Source organism: Lithobates pipiens, unplaced genomic scaffold, assembly GCF_037356315.1.
Source record: "Lithobates pipiens isolate NorthernLeopardFrog02 unplaced genomic scaffold, aLitPip1_a1.2 Scaffold_13, whole genome shotgun sequence".
Taxonomy (NCBI): domain Eukaryota; kingdom Metazoa; phylum Chordata; class Amphibia; order Anura; family Ranidae; genus Lithobates; species Lithobates pipiens.
The window spans coordinates 76,495,020-76,514,652 of NW_027507718.1; the positions used below are offsets into that span (position 1 = coordinate 76,495,020).

Sequence of the window (19,633 nt, forward strand, 5' to 3'; positions counted from 1 at the left end):
GGGAAGGGAGGCACTGTCACCTCTGTTTGCAATTGAACGGGCTCATAGGGTGCCCATGCGCCCTATGCCCCCTGGAGCCCCTCCGCGACCCATTTTAGCCAAGATCCTTCATTTTCGGGATAAAGAATGCATTATGCGTACCGCGCGGAACATACAAGATATACAGTACAACGGAAAAAAGATCTCCATTTTCCCGGATTTTTCTGCTACTACTCAAAAGCAAAGAGCGGCCTTCCTCCACGTTAAGAAACGCCTCAGAGAGAAAAATCTTCCATATAGTATGATGTACCCGGCCAAATTACGAGTTGTTAATGACGGCAAGGTACAATTTTTCCTTTCACCCAATGAAGCCTCGGATTGGTTGGATGGGCTGTAACATTCCGGTCCCTGCCTGTTTTCTCATGATCGTCACGTTGTGTGCCTTCCCTACAGTTTATGATGGAATTCTATACACATGGCGGAGGACGACCACTCTATACGGTACTTCCTGGTTGACTTTATTCTGTTTTTGCTCCTTTTTGCAGTTGTCCTACCCAAAACACCGGCATTGACACTGAACCGCCATTTTGCCCTGCTGGCGGACCCGGACCTGGCGTCTACAATTACTTTGGGATGCGCATATCTTTCTTTGGCTACTGTATCAGGTGCCTTATTTGTGATATGTTTTGCCGGAGGAGGCACAAGCTTCCTCTTTTTTGATCTGACATAGTTTCTTTTTTTCCTTTTTTTTTTTTACTAAACTGACACTGGGAGCAACGACTGGTCACTCCCTGGACTAAACAGTTTTTCTGTTTTTCTTTCCTTTTTGGTTTTTCTTTTTGGGCTAAAGCTCGTTATGGTTGGGGGTAATGAGCAGGGAGGGGGAAGGGGGGAATGGGGAAGGTTAGTCTGGAGATGTTTGCTCCTGTTTTTTTTCCTTGGTATACCTGATGCATGCACGCAACGACAACGAAAATATTGGTGGGAGTTTCAACTTTTTCATTTTAGGTTTATTGTCTATAATGTGTCGGGGGGGAGGGGAGGGGAGTGGGACCCGTTTGATGTCTTGCCCTCTCTCCTCTCCCCCCTCCATATGACTACTGCGTTATAAGAATGAGCTTTAACTGTCTTACTTGGAATGTCAGGGGGCTGAACTCGAAGATTAAGAGATCACTGGTCTTTGACTATTTGAAACGCACTAAGGCGCAAATAATTATGCTTCAGGAAACTCACCTGATGGGTTCAAAGGTTATGGCCCTGAAAAAGAGGCATGTTGCTCATGCTTTCCATGCCACTTACTCAACCTATTCTAGAGGGGTATCTATACTCATATTACGGTCCCTACCTGTCCAGATACTAGAGGTTAGGACTGACCCGCAGGGGTGCTATGTTGTGGTCATACTGCAATACCTGGGTGTGTTATATACTTTGGTAAACCTTTACATGCCCCCACCATTTGATTTACAAAGATTGGGAGCCTGCATGGCGGTGGTTCTCCCCATGTTGCGTGGTCACCTTAATATGGGAGGGGATTTTAACCAGGTCATGAATGCCGATCAGGATAGGCTACGCTGCACTAGACCATCATCTACGGTGTTAAGTGACTGGGCTGCGTCCTATGACCTCAAGGAGGTCTGGCGATGGAAGCACCCGAATACCCGAGAATTCTCTTGTGCATCGGCATCCTATAGATCGCTCTCTAGATTGGACATGTTTTTCCTTCCTGGGGCTGCATTGCCAGAGGTGGAGGCTATCTCCTATCTACCCAGGGCTATATCGGATCACTCACCTCTACAACTGACTATGAGAGCGGGCATTGTCCTGGGTGAGCGTGTGTGGAGGATGAGCCCATATTGGTTGCAGGAGACCATGGTAGCATCAATTTGTAAGGACGCAGTGACACACTTTTGGAAGGAAAACAGGGAAGAGGTCCCCGACCTAATCACCTGGGATGCTTTCAAAGCGGTCTCTAGGGGGGCGTATATGCAAGGAGTATCGGACTTCAAGAGAGCGACTGGGGAGTGTTTGAGAACTCTGGCCAATCAGTTACAGGGGGCAGAAGACTCTTACGTTAGAGATCCCTCTCCTCAACATTATCAAACTCTGCAAAGTGTTAGTAGGGAGTATGAACTCGCACTGCTCTCGAAAACACAAAAGAAAAATCTATACCAACGTCAACGGATTCTTGAGATGGGGGACAGAAGCGGGAAATTGCTGGCGTTTTTGGCCGCTCCGCTCCCGGACCCTATTTTCATCCCCTGTGTTTATGATACCTCAAACACTCTAAGAGATACTCAGGAGGAGATTGTAGAAACTTTTTACAAATTTTACACGGAATTGTACCGCTCACAAGCCCATTATACCATCCCGGAATTATATGAATATGTGGATAGAATTGACTTCCCGGTACTACCCTTAGAACAAAAGATGTCTCTAGAAGCACCTATCTCCGCCGAGGAGATACTGCTTACCATTAAAAGTTTTGCTAAACATAAAACTCCAGGCCCAGATGGCTTCCCTATAGAATGGTATTTAGAATATCAAGATGTCCTAATCCCTAGACTAAGAAAGCTTTACTCGACTATTTTTGAGCAAGGCTGCCTACCATCATCTATGAAGGAGGCCCTAATTGTATTAATTCCCAAGCCCAATAAAGACCCACAATACTGTGAATCCTACAGACCCATCTCGTTAATTAATACGGACTTAAAAATTTTATCTAAGATTTTGGCCACCCGTCTAAATACCATTATTACTGCTCTTATTAATCCAGACCAAACTGGCTTTATCCCTGGTAGGTCCACTTATAGTAATATTCGCAGATTATACACTAATTTACAAGCCCCCAATAAACTGTCTGTCCCCCGAGCTATTGTATCTTTAGATGCCCACAAGGCATTTGATTCCGTGGAGTGGCCGTATCTTATATATATTATGGAAAAATTCGGTTTTGGACAGAATGTTATCACCTGGATTAGGATATTGTATGATCAACCTATTGCCCGTCTTAGGCTTAATGGGATTATCTCTAGACCCTTCAGAATCCACAGGGGCACCAGACAGGGTTGTCCTCTGTCACCCCTGTTGTATGCCCTGGCAGTGGAACCTCTAGCGAGGTTGTTGAGGAGTTCTCCGGAACTTCAGGGCATGTGGATTGGCTCCTTGGAAGAACGTATCTCGCTATATGCTGATGATATGTTGCTCTACTTGTCAAACCCTAAATACACGATTCCCAAAATGCTGAGGTTGATCACTGATTTTGGCGTATATTCAGGCCTGAAGATTAACTGGACTAAGTCCACTGTATTTTCGTTAGACTCAGAGTCCCCTGCCCACTTGCCACAACATTGTCCGCTTCAATTCACAACATCGTTTAAGTACTTGGGGGTGGTGGTTAGGCTACCGATTTCGGCATACATCCAGGATAACCTTCTTCCTTGTATAGCTTCACTTAAGGCTAAACTCAACAACTGGGTGGGTTTACCTCTTACATTGATGGGGAGGGCTAATTTATTTAAAATGGTGTTTTTCCCTAAGTTGCTGTATGTCTTGGCGAATTGCCCAGTGTACGTACCAAAGAAGATCTTTCAAGAGATTGACTCTTTGATATCTACATTTTTATGGTCTCCCAAGAATCCACGGATTGCATTGACTACTTTACAATTACCTATACACAAAGGGGGGCTAGCAATACCGAATCTGCGATTATACTACTATGCATCACAGTTGGTATATGTTCATTGGTGGCTATTTCCACAGTTGAACAATGCTGCTACTGCAACAGAGGCAGCGTTGCTCTCCTCCTATGAAACACTATCAAATGTGATTTTTAGAGGAGCGATTTCTGAGAGGAGGGGTACAGATATGATCGCAAACTCTCTCAAAATCTTTAAGATATGTAAGACACTGGTGCCTGAACCCCACCCCACGATTTCTCCTAATCAACCCATATGGAATAATCCGGTGTTCCCACATTTTAGAGATCTCCCTTTCGCTGGCAATTGGGCCGAAAGGGGTTTGAAATATGTCCACCAATTATACGAGGAGGGTAGATTTAAAACCTTCCCGGCGTTCCGACAAGAGTTGGGTATACCTGAATCCTGGAGGTTTAGATATTTACAGTTGCAGCATGCGGCCGAGTCTCAACTTGGGCTCCGGGCTGTTACCTTTCAGAATTCTACTTTGGAAGGGGCGCTTGCCCAACCAGAACATACTAAACTGGTCTCCAATTATTACAAATTATTGAATGAGCCTAAAATTTCTAGATTGCAAATCCTGAGACAACAATGGACGAGGGATGTACCCGACCTGTCGGACGATAATTGGGAGGAACTTTTAGATACTTATTTTAGCACTGCTATTTCCGCCAGAGATAAAATGATTCAGATACGCATTTTTCATAGGATATACTATACTCCTCTACGCCTTTTCCGTATGTGGAAACTGCCTTCTCCTCTGTGTCATAAATGTGGTAGGGAAGAAGGTAACCTACTACATATGTTGTGGGACTGTGAGCGGATAAGACCATTTTGGTCTCAGGTGACCCACTTTGTGGCGACTACCTTTGACCTCCCCAATATTTGTAGCCCTAAATGGTGCCTCCTCTCAGTTTTCGAGGAGGTTGGCATTAGTAACCATCAGAAACAATTTTTGCGTTTTCTCCTTTATTATGCTAGGAAGACAGTCCTATTACATTGGACGCGCACATCATTGGTCTCCCTGAACAAATGGAAAGCTTTGATTAACCAAGACTTGCCAATATATAAAATAACGTATGAAACAAGGGGTAAGCCAGGGAAATTCCTCAAAATATGGGGAGACTGGGTGGATGGGATAGATACATGTAATTCTGCTCCTCTATGAGTTGTTGTGCGGTAATTAACGCTGCCATAGGATTTCTAGGCCCTTGACAGGATGATTTGAGGTTCTAGACCTCATACCCACCTAATTGGTATCCTTATGAGTGCATCTGTTCTTTGTTGGGTTGTTTGTTGTTGTTGGGAGGGAGGGGGGAGAGGGTGGAAATAAAAAATGCAAGTGGAATATGATTTTGCTATAACTGAGGTACAGGGCAATTATTGTTGTACGGCTTGTCATTGTTTATCAAGTTATGTTTATATCCCACAAAGATGTATACAGTCTGCTTATTATATATGTCTGTGCCAAATATTATTAATAAAAAACGGAGTTTCAAAAAAAACACATACAGTGTCAGTGGTTCAGAATGAATGTATTTGTTGGACATTTTTAGGGCATGTCTCAATAGTCTTTTTTTTCTAGAGGAGTTGAGAACAGTTCTGAGATCATGTAGAATTTTATGACAGATGCTTTTGACACAGTTGACCTCCTTCTGACCTGCCGCTTTTGCATTTGAATAGACATGTCTGGGGAGAGATGCAGTTCTGAAGTGAATAAAAACCTGCTGACACTGGCCCCTAATCAGTTGTGTGTTAAAGGATAAGTTTACTTTTGACAAAAACAATAAATGCACATTTTCTCCAGTTAAAAAAAATGTGCATTTATTATTTTTTGTTTCTGCAGCCTGTAAAACATTTCACCATTGATCAGCAGATCACAGATGCCATGCAGGTCTCCTGCAGATCTGTCCGTGTATCGGATTGCTTGCATCTCGTACAGGAAGAATGAATGAACTACCATAGAACTCAACAGCACCGTGGAAGTTTATTGAAAACTACAAGCCGACAGCCAAAGGCTGCCGGACCTTGTAGTTTTCCATTCACAGAGGGCTGTGAATGAGTGACGTGGCCGGGAGGTGCGGTGACCAGTGCATTCATCACATGTTGCATGTTACACCCCGAATATGTGTGTAACTTGTTTTGAAAGGTGAACTTATCCTTTAAGCCCCAATCACCCATGAAATAAAATACAGACATCCAGGTGCATTTGAAGTAAGCCTGGCCATACATTATACAAGTTCCTTGTTCATTTTCCTTTAGATGTACCTTTAACTATGTAGTGACCTCACATTATATGGTTTTGGCATATGGTTTTGGTAAATCATACAAGAAAATTGTAGAACTTATGGTCAGCCTTAGTTTCTAGATGCACCTGGAAGCAGGTAAATACTTTGCTGTGGCTGATTGCACACTTAAACCTTCAACAGTGTCTAGGTGCCTTCAGTCTGGCTGCATCCTGGAACCCTTTTGCCTTGCTTTCCATGGCTTAAACGCACGTAAAAATGTATAAACGCAGCTAAAACCAGGAAAATCTAAACATAGGAAAAAGTAATCTAGAAAGCATGAAAGTTGTTTATACTTACCAGATAAATGTGCATTGGGCATTAGACATTAAAGTATAACTGAAGGCATAACTTTTTTTTTTAGAGTGGAGAGGAATTAGAACACATGTCAGGTTTACATTGCTGTATATGTCCCCCCATTAGGGAGAGTCACCCTCAATATTTGTTTTGATGAACATTATTACTGAAGGTAAAAATAAAGAAAATCCACAATTTTGAAAGGTCACTGGAAAAGGATTAGAGAAAAATTATTCCAACAAGAAGTTCTGCTGACACTGATAACTAACAGGGATTTCACCTCACTTTAATGAGATTTCCTCTCACTTCCTGTTGCTGCTATGGGAAAGGAAGTGAAGGGAATCTCCCATATAGGACACAGATGGCAAAAAACGAACAATGGTTACTCTATTGAAAATGAAAAAAAAAAAAGATTTATCTTCAGTTCCAATGTAAAGAAAAATAGTATTTCAAGGAAGACAAAAACTTTATTTTGCACTTTAAAAGGAAACAAAAAGGTCCCCAAAATGCAGCACTTGGTCCATCGGATTAAAAATATATACACAGAGGCATACACCATCTCACTTCACTTATTAAGTACATTTCAAAAATGGTGACAAAGTGCATATATATATATATACAGTATAGCAATTAATAAGTACTACTAAAGATGGAAAAAGTCATAAATAATTAATTTTATTAAATATAGGTATATACATTAAGACTAAATTTTGGCAATTCCTGTTATGAAGAAAAGTAACAAAATGCTTTCAGGTGCTACCCTGTAAGGCAGCATGGGATGAGGATCTCACTTTTTTCCTGGTCCCTTGGACTGTCTCTTACAAATACTCACACAGGACTACAGTTACCTTTGTTTCCTTATTATAGATGTAGGAACAATTTTAATCCCTGAGGAGGCATTGTGGAATCTGCCTGCAGCTGTCAATCCCAAGGAAAGTAGACTTGTGGGGCAACCAGTCTTTCAGCATCACCAGTTATGCTCCACACACTGTTAATCTAAAGGGAAGTGGACCCATGATGTTGTATGATCAGCCACCAGTGTCTGAGCAACCAATTTGAAAGGGGTTTGTTTGGAGGAGGTCAGTTAAATTTTCTTGATGTTTTTGAATGCATTATTTCCAGCCATATCAATATATTAGTAAATTGTCACAAATAAGAACTGTGTGAATGTGGTGAATGTCGAAAAAAAGAATAAAAGTGTCACACAGTTTATTTGAATTCAGTGCAGGAATTAGTTTTACTGCGGTAGCACCAGAAAGCTATGGCAAATGCTATGCTGAATCATCCTCATAAAACAATCTGAATTTGCTCAGATATGTACATATGTTGAATACGTATGTATGTTGAATTCTAAATAATGTATTGCACCTAAAGGATAACTGTACTTTTAGTTAGATATCTTTAACTGGCCCTCCTCCCCCTTCCCAAAAAATTATTATACTCATCTGTTCCCATTCTTCCCTGATCTTTGCCATTGGACCTATAGAGAATTGCATTGCCACTGTTGTAAGGTCTCCAGTCCAGACAGCTTCTCCTTATTTTTTAATGCACTGAAAGAATCCCTTTCACTCTTATGAAGAGGCCTTCTATAGTTGAAACACATAATAGACATTATCCCAAATAGCAACGAATTGATATTTTATTTAGCAAGAGGTTTGATACATATTGCATTTTATAGCATGTTATACGATATTGTGGTCTGCATCATCTTGATTATGCCTTTCAGAGCTCTTTCTTAATTGTTGTCAGGCAGAATATAGCCCAGAACTACACAGCTGGATGCTATTACATACAACTAATCAACAGAACACCCCTAAATGGGATGCAATAACTTTTCCCTAAAAAAGTTATGCCCTACTCTAAGACTCCCCTTACACTAACCCTTTCTGTAGCACTTAAACTAACACTAACCCTCTCCTATGTATATTACTGTGTGTCTGTATGCTCACCTCTCTTGCACATACTCTTAACAGCAGTTAGCCAGTAGATATAATGTAAATGTAAAATATTCAGAAAAACTAAATTGAGCATATTTATCCACAGCATATTACGTAAGAAAGAAAAAATGCAATACAACTTTTGAATGTATTCATCAATGCGTTATATGTTTTCTTACACTTTCAATGCAATTCATCTTGGTCCCAGTACAATATATGACAGATATTTGGCAACTGATTAAATATATTTCTTAAATGTTCATGGCCCTTCTCCATAGTTATAATAGGTAAGCAATTCACTGAAGAATGGAATACATGCCAACAAATTATGTGAATTGTCTGTGGACGCAGAAATTCCACATTTTTCTCTTAATTCAACCAGTAAATATTTCTTTATGTAAAACAATGGAAATGCATTGATGCTGATTCTCAATAGACATCTTTAACACAGACCATCACAAACATTTCCAACGAAACCTTTCATGAGTTTTTTTTTTAAGTACACATGTTCCAAGCATCTGAGAAAAGCTGCTGGGAATATAGGAGCTACATGACCTCTGTCTTGATTAAATAACCATTTAATTTAGAACACTTCTGCTGTGACAGCTGAAGAACTACAATTAATGTATTCTATATGTAACATGAATAGGTTTAGCCAAACAGACTTGAGAATGTTATATACAAAACACTGTTCAAAATAAAATTTGTATTCAAGAATATTTAAATATTTAAAATATAAACAAAACGAAAAAGAAATAAAGATAATATTAATGCATATGTACATTGATTTTAGCAAGCATAAAAAATCCATGCAACAGTTACTATCAAAGAACCTGTGAACTACCTAATAAATGGAAATGTTTCCTGTAATTACTAGGAGTGAGGTTTTGGTTTCTGGGTTCTGGAAGAATCCTGCATGTTTGAAGTTTGCATCCTGACAAACTAATAGGGGAATTCACTGAGCCATATTCTCTGTAACCATAAAGCCATGCAAGGACCCTGAAACTTAGGTCAGCTAGTTTAGAAGGGTCAATACCGGGGGGCTTTGTTATGTACAGGCCCCCATTACTATAATAGGTTATGGGGGCACAGAGTAGCCATAGTGTCAGTGCATTAGAACCTACTGTAAGGAAAGCTGAGAAACTGCATAGAGAAAGATCGGGGTCAGTTGAGCAATGGTACTTTAATTCTGATTGCTAGCTCTTTGGCCTCTTGTCAGATTTCCCTCCTGTCCTTAGATCCATCTAGTGATGTACATTAATTTTGTTATAAAAAAAAAGTTTATTCATAGAGTCAAACAATATTTAAAAATTTAATTGACAGAGCTCAAAAAAAGCTGAAAATAATCAATACTCCAACCAAATTAGTATCCTAGAATGCACCCTGGGTGGCAAGGTAAGGGAGGACAGCAAAATTCTGCCCCCCCTCCTGTTTAAAACCAGAGCACATGCCTTGCAAAATTGAAGTGAAGTAAAGTCTCCTCCACTGCAATGGTTGAGGGACAAGAGCATCTTCTCCGGAATATGGGAGGGAATTATGGTGGAATATAGAAGCTGCCTTTATTATAAGTAGGAGACCAGATATCCACCATATGTCAGCGAAATGAGTACAGGGGTACCCCTTGCCCATTCCCAAAAGGAGTTAGTAAATAAATGCAAACACCAAGCTGTCAATCCTTGGCCACTCTGGCCAGAAGAGAAGCTAATTGAGCACAATCTGTGCTCGATCAGCTTCAACAGAATGCAGGGCTGATATTTGAATAGGCCCCTAATGTCTCCTTAAAAGGAACTTGTCATTCCTCTTGTGACAGCAATAGAGTTAAGTTGAAAATTATTTACAAAATTACATATTTAGAAATTAAATTAATACCCCAATCCAATTTTTTAAAGCCCCCCATCCCAACATATACACATACAAATGAAAACATACAATTGTGCCACATAATTTAGGTATCTTTGTGCATGCCTATGGACAGTTTTTGGAAACAACGATTTTCACCATTTCACAGGCACTTGCAGTTTTAAGACTTGATATATTAATATTTATTTACTTAAAGCCTATCTCTGGCTCTTGGCCTTGCAATGCATGGGTTAAATGTCTGTTTAGGTCTAGGGGGCAGAGAAAAGCACTTCTACTTACCTGATCCCCACACTCCCAACACCTGGAGCTCCCCTACTCTCCAGAGAGGGTGTGTTCCTTGGCTTCCTCACGACCAGAGCAGGGTCATGGAAATTACATTGTACTTAATGAAATCAGAGAACCTGAAACCTCTGGAGCATAGGGGAGAAGAGACTGTGGGGATGTGTGCACCAATCTAGCAGTACAGCTGGAGCCTGTCAGAGTGAAGGACTGGGTAAGTAAAAGTGTTTTTCCAGTTCACTAGACCTAAACAAGCATCTAATACTGGCACTGCAAGGGCAACCCATGAGGATTTTTGTAACTCCTGGAGTTCCGCTTTAATACAATGTCATCTTTTATATTTACCACAAAAAAAAGAGTATTATATTGTATTTGTGTACACTAAAATTAATTTAAGTGCTATTTTTTAATAAAAATATAGATTTGATAAACAGTAGTGCAAATATCATGCAACATGAAAAATAGCAACTGAAACAGTGTGGTGCACATACAATAAAAAAAAGATCCTCTCATGGAATTTTTCTAGCACATCGGAAAACTTCAGGTTGTGTTAATAAGTGCTTATGGAGCTTGAAAGCAATCTCTCCATTGATAAACCCTAGATCATTAAGTCAGAGGGAGTCAGAGAGAGTCATAGTCACATCTGTTTTTCTCAACCAGTGTATGGCCATTCCAAAGCTGGTCATAAACTGGTAGATTGCTTGGTTGATAAAAGTCAGATCCTTCTTCCACGCTATACAATGTGGATAGAAGAATCCCAATGCCTGGCTATCTGGTTGGATGCAGCTGATGTTTGACCAAGAGATCTTTCTATTTATCAATCGAAGGATGTTGGACAAGAGGGGGCTGGCAGATGTACCTACCGGATACTACCGCTTAAATTCACACAGTGTGTGGCCAGATTAAAAGATGCTTTACAGAGCCAAATTAGGTACAACAGATGATAAGAGATCTTCTTCTAATAACCATAATATCTTATCACTCCGAGCTAATGAAATAAGTACTTTGATAATTACACTGTATTCAAATAGGTCATCTGGATTGCGAATAATAGGACATGGCAAGCTAAATGAAATGGTGCTGAAAATAATAATCATCACATTAGAAATTAGTTGTGCTAGCTTTTTTCTCTGGCTGTAAGATACATTGATACTGTGTCTATTCAATTTCTTCTGCGTGTTTTGCACAGGCTATATACCTATGCGAGTGAGACCTTATGTCAAAATAAAATGAATATTATGGTACATACATGCAAAACAAGATTTGTGAAGCAACAACTTGTCAAAAATTTACATCTTTGGGTTCTTGAAAAGTTGTTAAAAGACATTCAATACAATCATAGGAAATAAACCTACTACAGCTAAATACTAAGAAGACTTGAACACTTTAGTAAATTATTGCAGTCAAAATATATTATGGCTTGAATGAGCAATTGAAACTAACTCATGATGGCAAAATGCTAAACAAAGATGATTTCATAGTAAAACAAACACTTAATGCAGAGATGTAGCTAAAGCTATATGTAAAGCTTTTTTTTTTCCTGCAAAAGTGGAGCTTTGTTCTGTTTACTATCCATTTACTGTAAGCTTTCCCAATGGTTAGTGATTTTGCCCATCACACTCAATAGGATGGCTTGGAAGGAAAGCAGAAGGGAACAAGCTTGACTGTTACAGGGATAATCAAGACTTGCAGATAGTTTCATATGTCTATAACTCTCAGTATATGCTGATCATTCTGAAGTGTGGTGTGCATGGAAGATCTGGATCTGAGAAGATATTCTTAGCTTGCATTATAGGATCTGGACAGGTTAAGTTTATTACTGCAGTTTTATATGCTTCAGGTTATCCCAACATAAGAAAAAGCAGCTGTTATATCTGTTCCCAATGCGGAGTTTAATTCATACATTCAAACAAGTCACTGTGGGGTTGATTTACTAAAACTGGAGAGTGCAAAATCTGGTGCAGCATTGTATAGAAACTATTTAGCTTACAGGTTTTATTGTCAAAGCTTAAAGCGGAGTTCCATCCATATAAAAGTCAGCAGCTGCTGACTTTTAGTAATCGGACACTCACTTGTCCCATGGTCCATTGATGCTGGTGAATGAAGCCCCGCTCCTCTCCCCCTCCTCTCCTCAGCACCGGCATTGTGACTGTGAGCGCCCGGCTGTGCCTTCACAGCCGGGCACGCACTGCACATGCACGAGCCTCGCTGCATGCTGTAATAGGCCGGACAATCTTCTGGGACCTGTGATATGTCCCATAAGATTGCATGGTGGGAGTGGGGGACTTGAACTTCCTTCTGGCTCCATGGAGCCCCGAAAGGAAGTGGTAGCTGGATGCCCCTAAAAAGAGGGTATCCGCTCCCCCCCCCAAAAAAATTACATGCCAAATGTGGAATGTCAGGGGGTCACCTTCACTTAAAGCAGAAGTTCAATTTTTGGATGGAACTCTGCTTTAATTGAACAAGCTTAAGTTAGAAGCTGGCTACAATACACAGCTGCACCAGATTCTGCACTTTCGACTTTTAGTAAATCAACCCCTGTGCAGCAAAATAACAATATCTGAAAATTAACCAGCCAAAGCAACACCATTGTTATTACGGTACTAAGTGATGTAAAACAAGGTACAGAAAAGACATATATCATCTACTAATATGAATATGCATCATTGAATAAACAAAGGATTCAACTTAGGATCATACAAATTACAATATACAGTAAAACTATGGATTGCGAGCATAATTTGTCCCAGAAACATGCTTGTAATCCAAAGCACTCGTATAGCAAAACAAATTTCCCCATAAGAAATAATTGGAAACTCAGATGATTCATTCTACATAATTTATTGAGAAGTCCTTCAGTCTATAGTCCAAATAAAAAGATTATTTCAATGTGATAGATTGTGTAACCATAAAATTTCCATCCACAAATGGAAGCCTCCACAAAGGGATTAGAAGCAAAATCCAGCAGGAGCCACAGTATTAAAGAGAAGAGAGGCGCCTCTAAGTGTAGCGATATGGTTTCATTTAATGAAGGTACAACATTTAACAACTCACATGGTTGATGATTAAAACAGGCAATTCTAATTATGCAGACATCTGGGGCAAAGCTGTCCACATAGACCATCCCCCACACCACCGGCTCTCACAGCTGTCAGTCTGCAATCGTGATCGGGAAGACTACCCTGCAGTAGAGCAATCTGAAAGTGAGGCTTGAAGTGCTCATGGAGCATAGCGTGGAAGGGATGAAGGCGGTGTGAAGGGCAATCTATGTGGACAGCTTTACTCCGGGTGCCTGCATGCTTAGATGTGCCTCTTTTAATCATCAACCATGTGAGTTGCTAATTGCTGTACCTTCAATAAATGTAATAATATTGCTACACTTAGAGGTGCCTCCCTTCTCTTTTATACTCAGTTGTGACATGACGTGACACTACTTGCATATCAAGACATCGCTTGTTTATCAAGTCAAAATTTGTAAAACAAATTGTGCTTGTCTTGCAAAACACTCTTAGACCAAGTTACTCTCAATCCAAGGTTTTACTGTACTAAGGCCTCATTATTAAGATATCAACACTTTTATCTAAGCATTGACATGCAGACAAAATACTGTACATTGTATGTATCAACAACCATCAAAAGACAATAATATTTACCCTGCAAATGCCATCAACAATATAAACATATCATTCATAGAGAATATAATAATACATAATATCCACCAATATAAGGTTGTAATAGACACACCCAAATGCTACAGAATATCTGACTTTTTTGTTTTAGAGAAATGTTTCTGATTGATACTCAGTGTTTAACTAACGGCTAAAGTCTAAAGTGAATGTTACAAGTTTATATGTTTTAAATGACAGTGATTGATACACTACGAGTGATTGGGGAAAGTCACATTTACTACATAAATATGGTATCGTGGTATGACACCCCACCACCCATCAATCTAAATAGGCATAGAAAAGGTACATGTTATAATTGTTGCACCACCTGGGAATGAGCCAGTCACTCCAAACCATGAGCTGTGAAGTTCGAAGATAGCCTTTGATATGAATGCAAATGAATTCAACACAGTTGAGTTGAGGGTAAGCGGAACAGAAACAGAATTTTTACTTTGCTCTGTTGAGATCATTGCTGCAGTCAGAGAAAATAAATGTAATACTACAACATACTATATGAATGCATCTATTTATAATGCCACTGAGCTTTGCACAGTTAGCCTTCAGTAGTTGCTGGGCTCACAGTTCGTCTCTTTCCCTCCTGCCTAAGCTTCTTGGTGACCTTCTGTTATAAGTGCTGACTCAATCAACCACCTACCACAACAATGCCTACAATAATAGATTTTCAGCTGACTTGAGTTTGTAAACAAACCAGTTGAGGATAATGGGCAATGTCATTGACCATAGGCTACATCATTGTCTGTGATTTGCTCATAATCATATTTGGTCAATGATGTCACCCATGACACTAGTAAAGAATTAAAAAAAAGGGAACTAAAATATCCCTCTGAGTGCTCTCTTATTAAAAAATAAGCTCCAAGATCCCTCCCCATAAGACACCACACCCTCTTATAGATCAAATGTGGGGGGTGAGACCTTTATCTCCTCAACACAAGGATAGATTTCCTTGTGAGGGGGAGGAATAATGGAACCCTCCCAATATTGAAGACATGTGGGCTGGTATGCTTTAGGACTGGGTAGGGGGGTCACATATGTGCTTCCCTGCCTTTCCTGGGCACCAAGGCTGCATAAGTGAATACGGGCCTTGTATAAATTTTAAGGGGAACCCCACACATTTTTACCCAATTTTTTTTATGTGTACTGTCTCTTTTAAAGAACACCTTGGTGGCAGGACAACATCATCACATGGTGTGTCATCACGGCAATGGATCATCATGATTGACAAGGATTTACAATCCTGGACAATAGAAATGATCATCTGATATAAGATTTAAGGGGGAATCCACACCATTTTTTTAAAGAAACAGTATACATTTAAAAAAGGGGGGGGAGAAATGGCATGGGTTTCTTCTTAAAACTCATAACAGACCTTTTCTAGGCATATAGCTTGGGTGGCCAGTAAAGGCAAGCATGTGGTTCTCCCTTTGAATCATACCAGGCCATATGCCTTCCAACATTAGGAAGGTGCCATGCAGGGGGGCAGAAAAGTCTCCCTCCTTTGCAAGGCACATTGTCTTTATGTTGAGGGGGACAAGGGCCTTAACTCCAAATCAAATTCTCAGAAGAATATGGGGGCTTGTGGGGGAGGGACTTTGTGGAATCTAGAACCCCCATAGAAAAATGGGTATGTCATTCATTAGAACCCCCATTACATACACCCATAAAAGAGTTCAAAGTAAATGAACACACCAACACCTTTGACAAAGTCTCTTAAACAAATTACCTCCTGCTGCAAAAAAGGTAAACTATGTCGCTCAATGAAAATTCAACATCAATAACGCTATGCCACAATGACCTGCTGCCCAATGATGTTTTCCTACCACCACAATGAACAACTGCATTACAATGCTTTCCCCCCAAAACTCCTTTTGCAAATGACAAAGTCCCAGTCGGCTTCTATTTGTAAACAAACCAGCCAGGTATCATTGTTAACACCATTAAACAAAGATGGTCTTGATCATATATGGCAACCGATATTGCCCGGGACCCTCAGCTGGTTTGTTTACAAACAGAAGCTGGCCTGGGATCTGTTGTTTACTGCTGTCAAATAACTTATTCCCAGCTGGTTTGTTTACAAACAGCAAACAGGGATTCCCTGGACTAACTGGCCAAAAATGACAAGCTTGAACAGCAGTTTGCTGACTGCAAACAAGGTGAGTTCAGGTCAAACTCATGTTGGACCCAAAGTTAATTCCTATCTGTTACTCATAGGTGGAAGAGACATTCAATCCTAAATATTTTAAACAGGTGGATATTTTCATCTATTTATTCTTAGGATTCTTCATATTAAGAACAAAACATAATAGTATAGAATCAGGAAAAAACATAATTTCAAACAACAATGCAGTCCTAAAATATACAGTCTTACCGGGTCTTCTGTCTTTTGACTGTTCATTAGATCTGCCAAAAAATCATCCTGGTGACTTTCTCTTCTTATAAGAGGAAATTCATGAAGGAATACTGCCCCTTGTGATTGATCACCAGATACCTAGAAATACATTAATAATATATTGATAAGTACATAATAAGAATGTTGATAGTGTAATAATTTGTCATACATTTTCAAAGCTTAGCAGTTTGAGTTGAATAAACAGAAATAACTGAACAGTGTACCGATTCTTTGCATGATGATTGGTAATATTTTGAAGCTGAGATTGTACGGACAGTATTTCCATCTCAAGGACACAGAAGTCATCCTATATTTTATTTTTATATTTGTACAAAGGATTAAAGGTATAGAGTACAGGCATACCCCACTATTATCTTGTGAGACAGACTTTTAGTATAATAAACACATATACATGAAACTAAATGTATATATACCTTTCTACTGATCTATTACAGTAGATAATGAGATTGATTTACTAAAGACAAATAGACTGTGCAAGTGTTGTAGCACTCATTTTCCCCAGAGCTTTGTAAATGTGGTGAATCTATGCTGATTTCCATCATGCAATCATGTTCAAGCAAAAACGCTGTTTTTTAAAATTTTCCTTGCATCTGATTGGATACACCTAATTCACAAAGTGCAGTTTCACCACATTCACTAACCTCTGGGAAACATGAGTGCAACTGCACTAGTGAAGTACAAAGTCTATTTGAGTTTAGTAAATCTACTTCAATGGATCCTCCATTATGACCTACAGGCATACCCCATGTTTAAGTACACAATGAGGTTTATTTACTAAAGCTGGAAAGTGCAAAATCAGGCTGACTTCTGCATAGAAACCAATGAGCTTCTAACCGCAGCTCGTTCAATTAACCTCCCTGGCGGTATGATTCAGTCTGGAATAAGGTGCTGAAAGCGGTACAATTATTTTGCATGGAAATCTGGCTTTTATTTTGTAGTCCTGTAATTCTTAGGAATAACGCTCTGAAATCTCTTCAAACCAGAGTCTAGCGGACATCCCGGGTATGATAAAGTTTATAATATAATAAAGAATAATAAAAATTATTCAATAATGTAATCAAATCCAAAAAAAAATGAAAAAGGGACATGTTTTGGTTGCTATGGACAATCTCCAAATTCCAAGCAGTAAAAAACAGTATTTATAATATAAAAGTGCATGCAGGGCATTGCACAAACCACTAGGGACAAAGGGGGTGTGTATTTTTTACTACAGCACTGTAATCTGTAAGATTACAGTGCTGTGTGTGTTTTGTGTCTTTTTACATTTTTGAATTTGCCGCCGTTCTCCGCTCCCGTGCGCCGTAACGTCGCAGGGAACGGAGCTCGGCGGCATTCGGCACTGTGAATCGAGCGCAGGACGGCTCGATCACACAGCGCGGCGGACATCGCTGGATCCAGGGGACAAGGTAAGTAACGTTACCTGTGTCCTCCCCTGCATCGAGCGGTGCAAGCCCGAGTCTGGCTCGGGGTTACCGCTATTGTAATGAAATTCCCAACCCGAGCCAGACTCGGGATTACCGCTAAGGAGGTTAAGCTTTGGTAATAAAACCTGGAAGCTCATTGGTTTCTATGCAGAAGTGAGCCTGGTTTTGCACTTTTCAGCTTATATATATATATGTGTTTATTATACTAAAAGTCTGTCTTACAAGTTAATTTTAATGCATGTAAACCATAGCTTGGGCAAACGTCAAGTTCAAATTGTAAAGACTAGGTTTGTCTACAATCTTCCAGTCAAAATGGGGATCATATTGGTAGTGGGGAAGGGTACCTGTCAAAAAAAGGTACCCATTCCCCCATGAAAGATGCCAAATGTGGCAGCGGAGGGGGGAGGGGGGAAAGATAAACATCCTGACCCATGCACTTTGTGGGTCATACAAACCCGACTCCTGCACTCTGTGTGTTAACACCCCCTCCATTCTGTGTTTCACACACTCTTAGGCCCCTTTCACACTGGGGCGGTGGGTCCGTTGTAAAGCGCCGCTATTTTTAGTGGAACTTTACCGTCGTATTTGCGGGGATTAAAACCACCTGTAAAGCACTGCTGCAGAAGCACTTTGCTGGCGGTATATACGCGCTGCCCCATTGATTTCAATGGGCAGGAGCGGTGGAGGAGCAGTATACACACCACTCCCTCACCGCTCCAAAGATGCTGCTAGCAGGACTTTTTTTACCGTCCTGCCAGTGCACCGCTCCAGTGTGAAAGCGCTGTATTATTAGTGCTGTAGCGCCTGCAAAGCACCCCAGTGTAAAAGGGGTTTTACAGTCCCTCACTTGGTACATTGCACAAACCTGACTCTTGCCCTCTGTTGCTGCGCATACAGTGAGTAGTCTTGGGATTTATTTAACCATGCCCTTTAAACCACTTTCTCAGGTAATGCAATTTGATTGCACACTGTTTGCCATGATACATTACATGCACACGTATTACACGTGGTATTATTCTCCTGCCCAAAAGTGCTCCCCATCTTTTTCAATCCTAGCAATTCCCCTTTCATCCCTGAGACAAAAGCCCACTGTTGTACCTCACCCCATTTTCTCGCTATGCAGTTTTTGAGCTTTCTATATGCTTTCCCTACAACAATTTATTGATACTATGGGGGTTATTTACGAAAGGCACTTGGAAGTGCAGTCACTCTAAATCTAAAGGGTAGATCTGAAATGAGTGGAAGCTCTGCTGATTTTATCATCCAATCATGTGCAAGCTAAAATGCTGTTTTTTTATTTTACTTGCATGTTCCCCTCAGATCTACAGCAACTTTACTTTCAAGTGCACTTGCAGTGCAAAATAGATTTGCCTTTAGTAAATAACCCCCTATGGCTGCGCTTTATAGTTCTGAGGCTTACTTATCCTAAATCCCCTTTATTGGTTCTTCTAAGCCTGTTGAGCAATGGTCACATATTACATTATAGTTGCATTATAGTAATTATAGTAAATCTCCTGGCTAAAACTCCACAAAAAATTATTTGGCATAACAAATCTTAAATACATATGCTACACTGCAAACCTCTGGTAACAACGAACCTGACCGAATCTCATCACTACATAGACGTTTTTGGGAAAGTGATAGGGTTTGGAGGAGGGGTAAATTAGAGTATAACTTAACTAAACTTAAATGATAACTATAAAGCACAGTAAAAGTACAGTTATTTTAAATAATAGATAGTAGGAACAGAGGGATAAATCAATCTGTTGAAGGAACCCAGT

At 40.1% G+C, this 19,633-nt stretch overlaps 1 protein-coding gene across 2 annotated transcripts in view; it reads right to left on the reverse strand.

Annotated features, from left to right (window-relative positions):
* The window catches only part of ADAMTSL1 (ADAMTS like 1), a 1,178,053-nt gene that overhangs the window by 925,947 nt on the left and 232,473 nt on the right, over nt 1–19,633 (reverse strand). For both annotated transcript variants that reach the window (XM_077475229.1, XM_077475230.1), the window contains exon 2: nt 16,387–16,506. In XM_077475229.1, the coding sequence (XP_077331355.1) occupies nt 16,387–16,506 (120 nt within the window). The remainder of the gene's footprint in view (nt 1–16,386; nt 16,507–19,633) is intronic.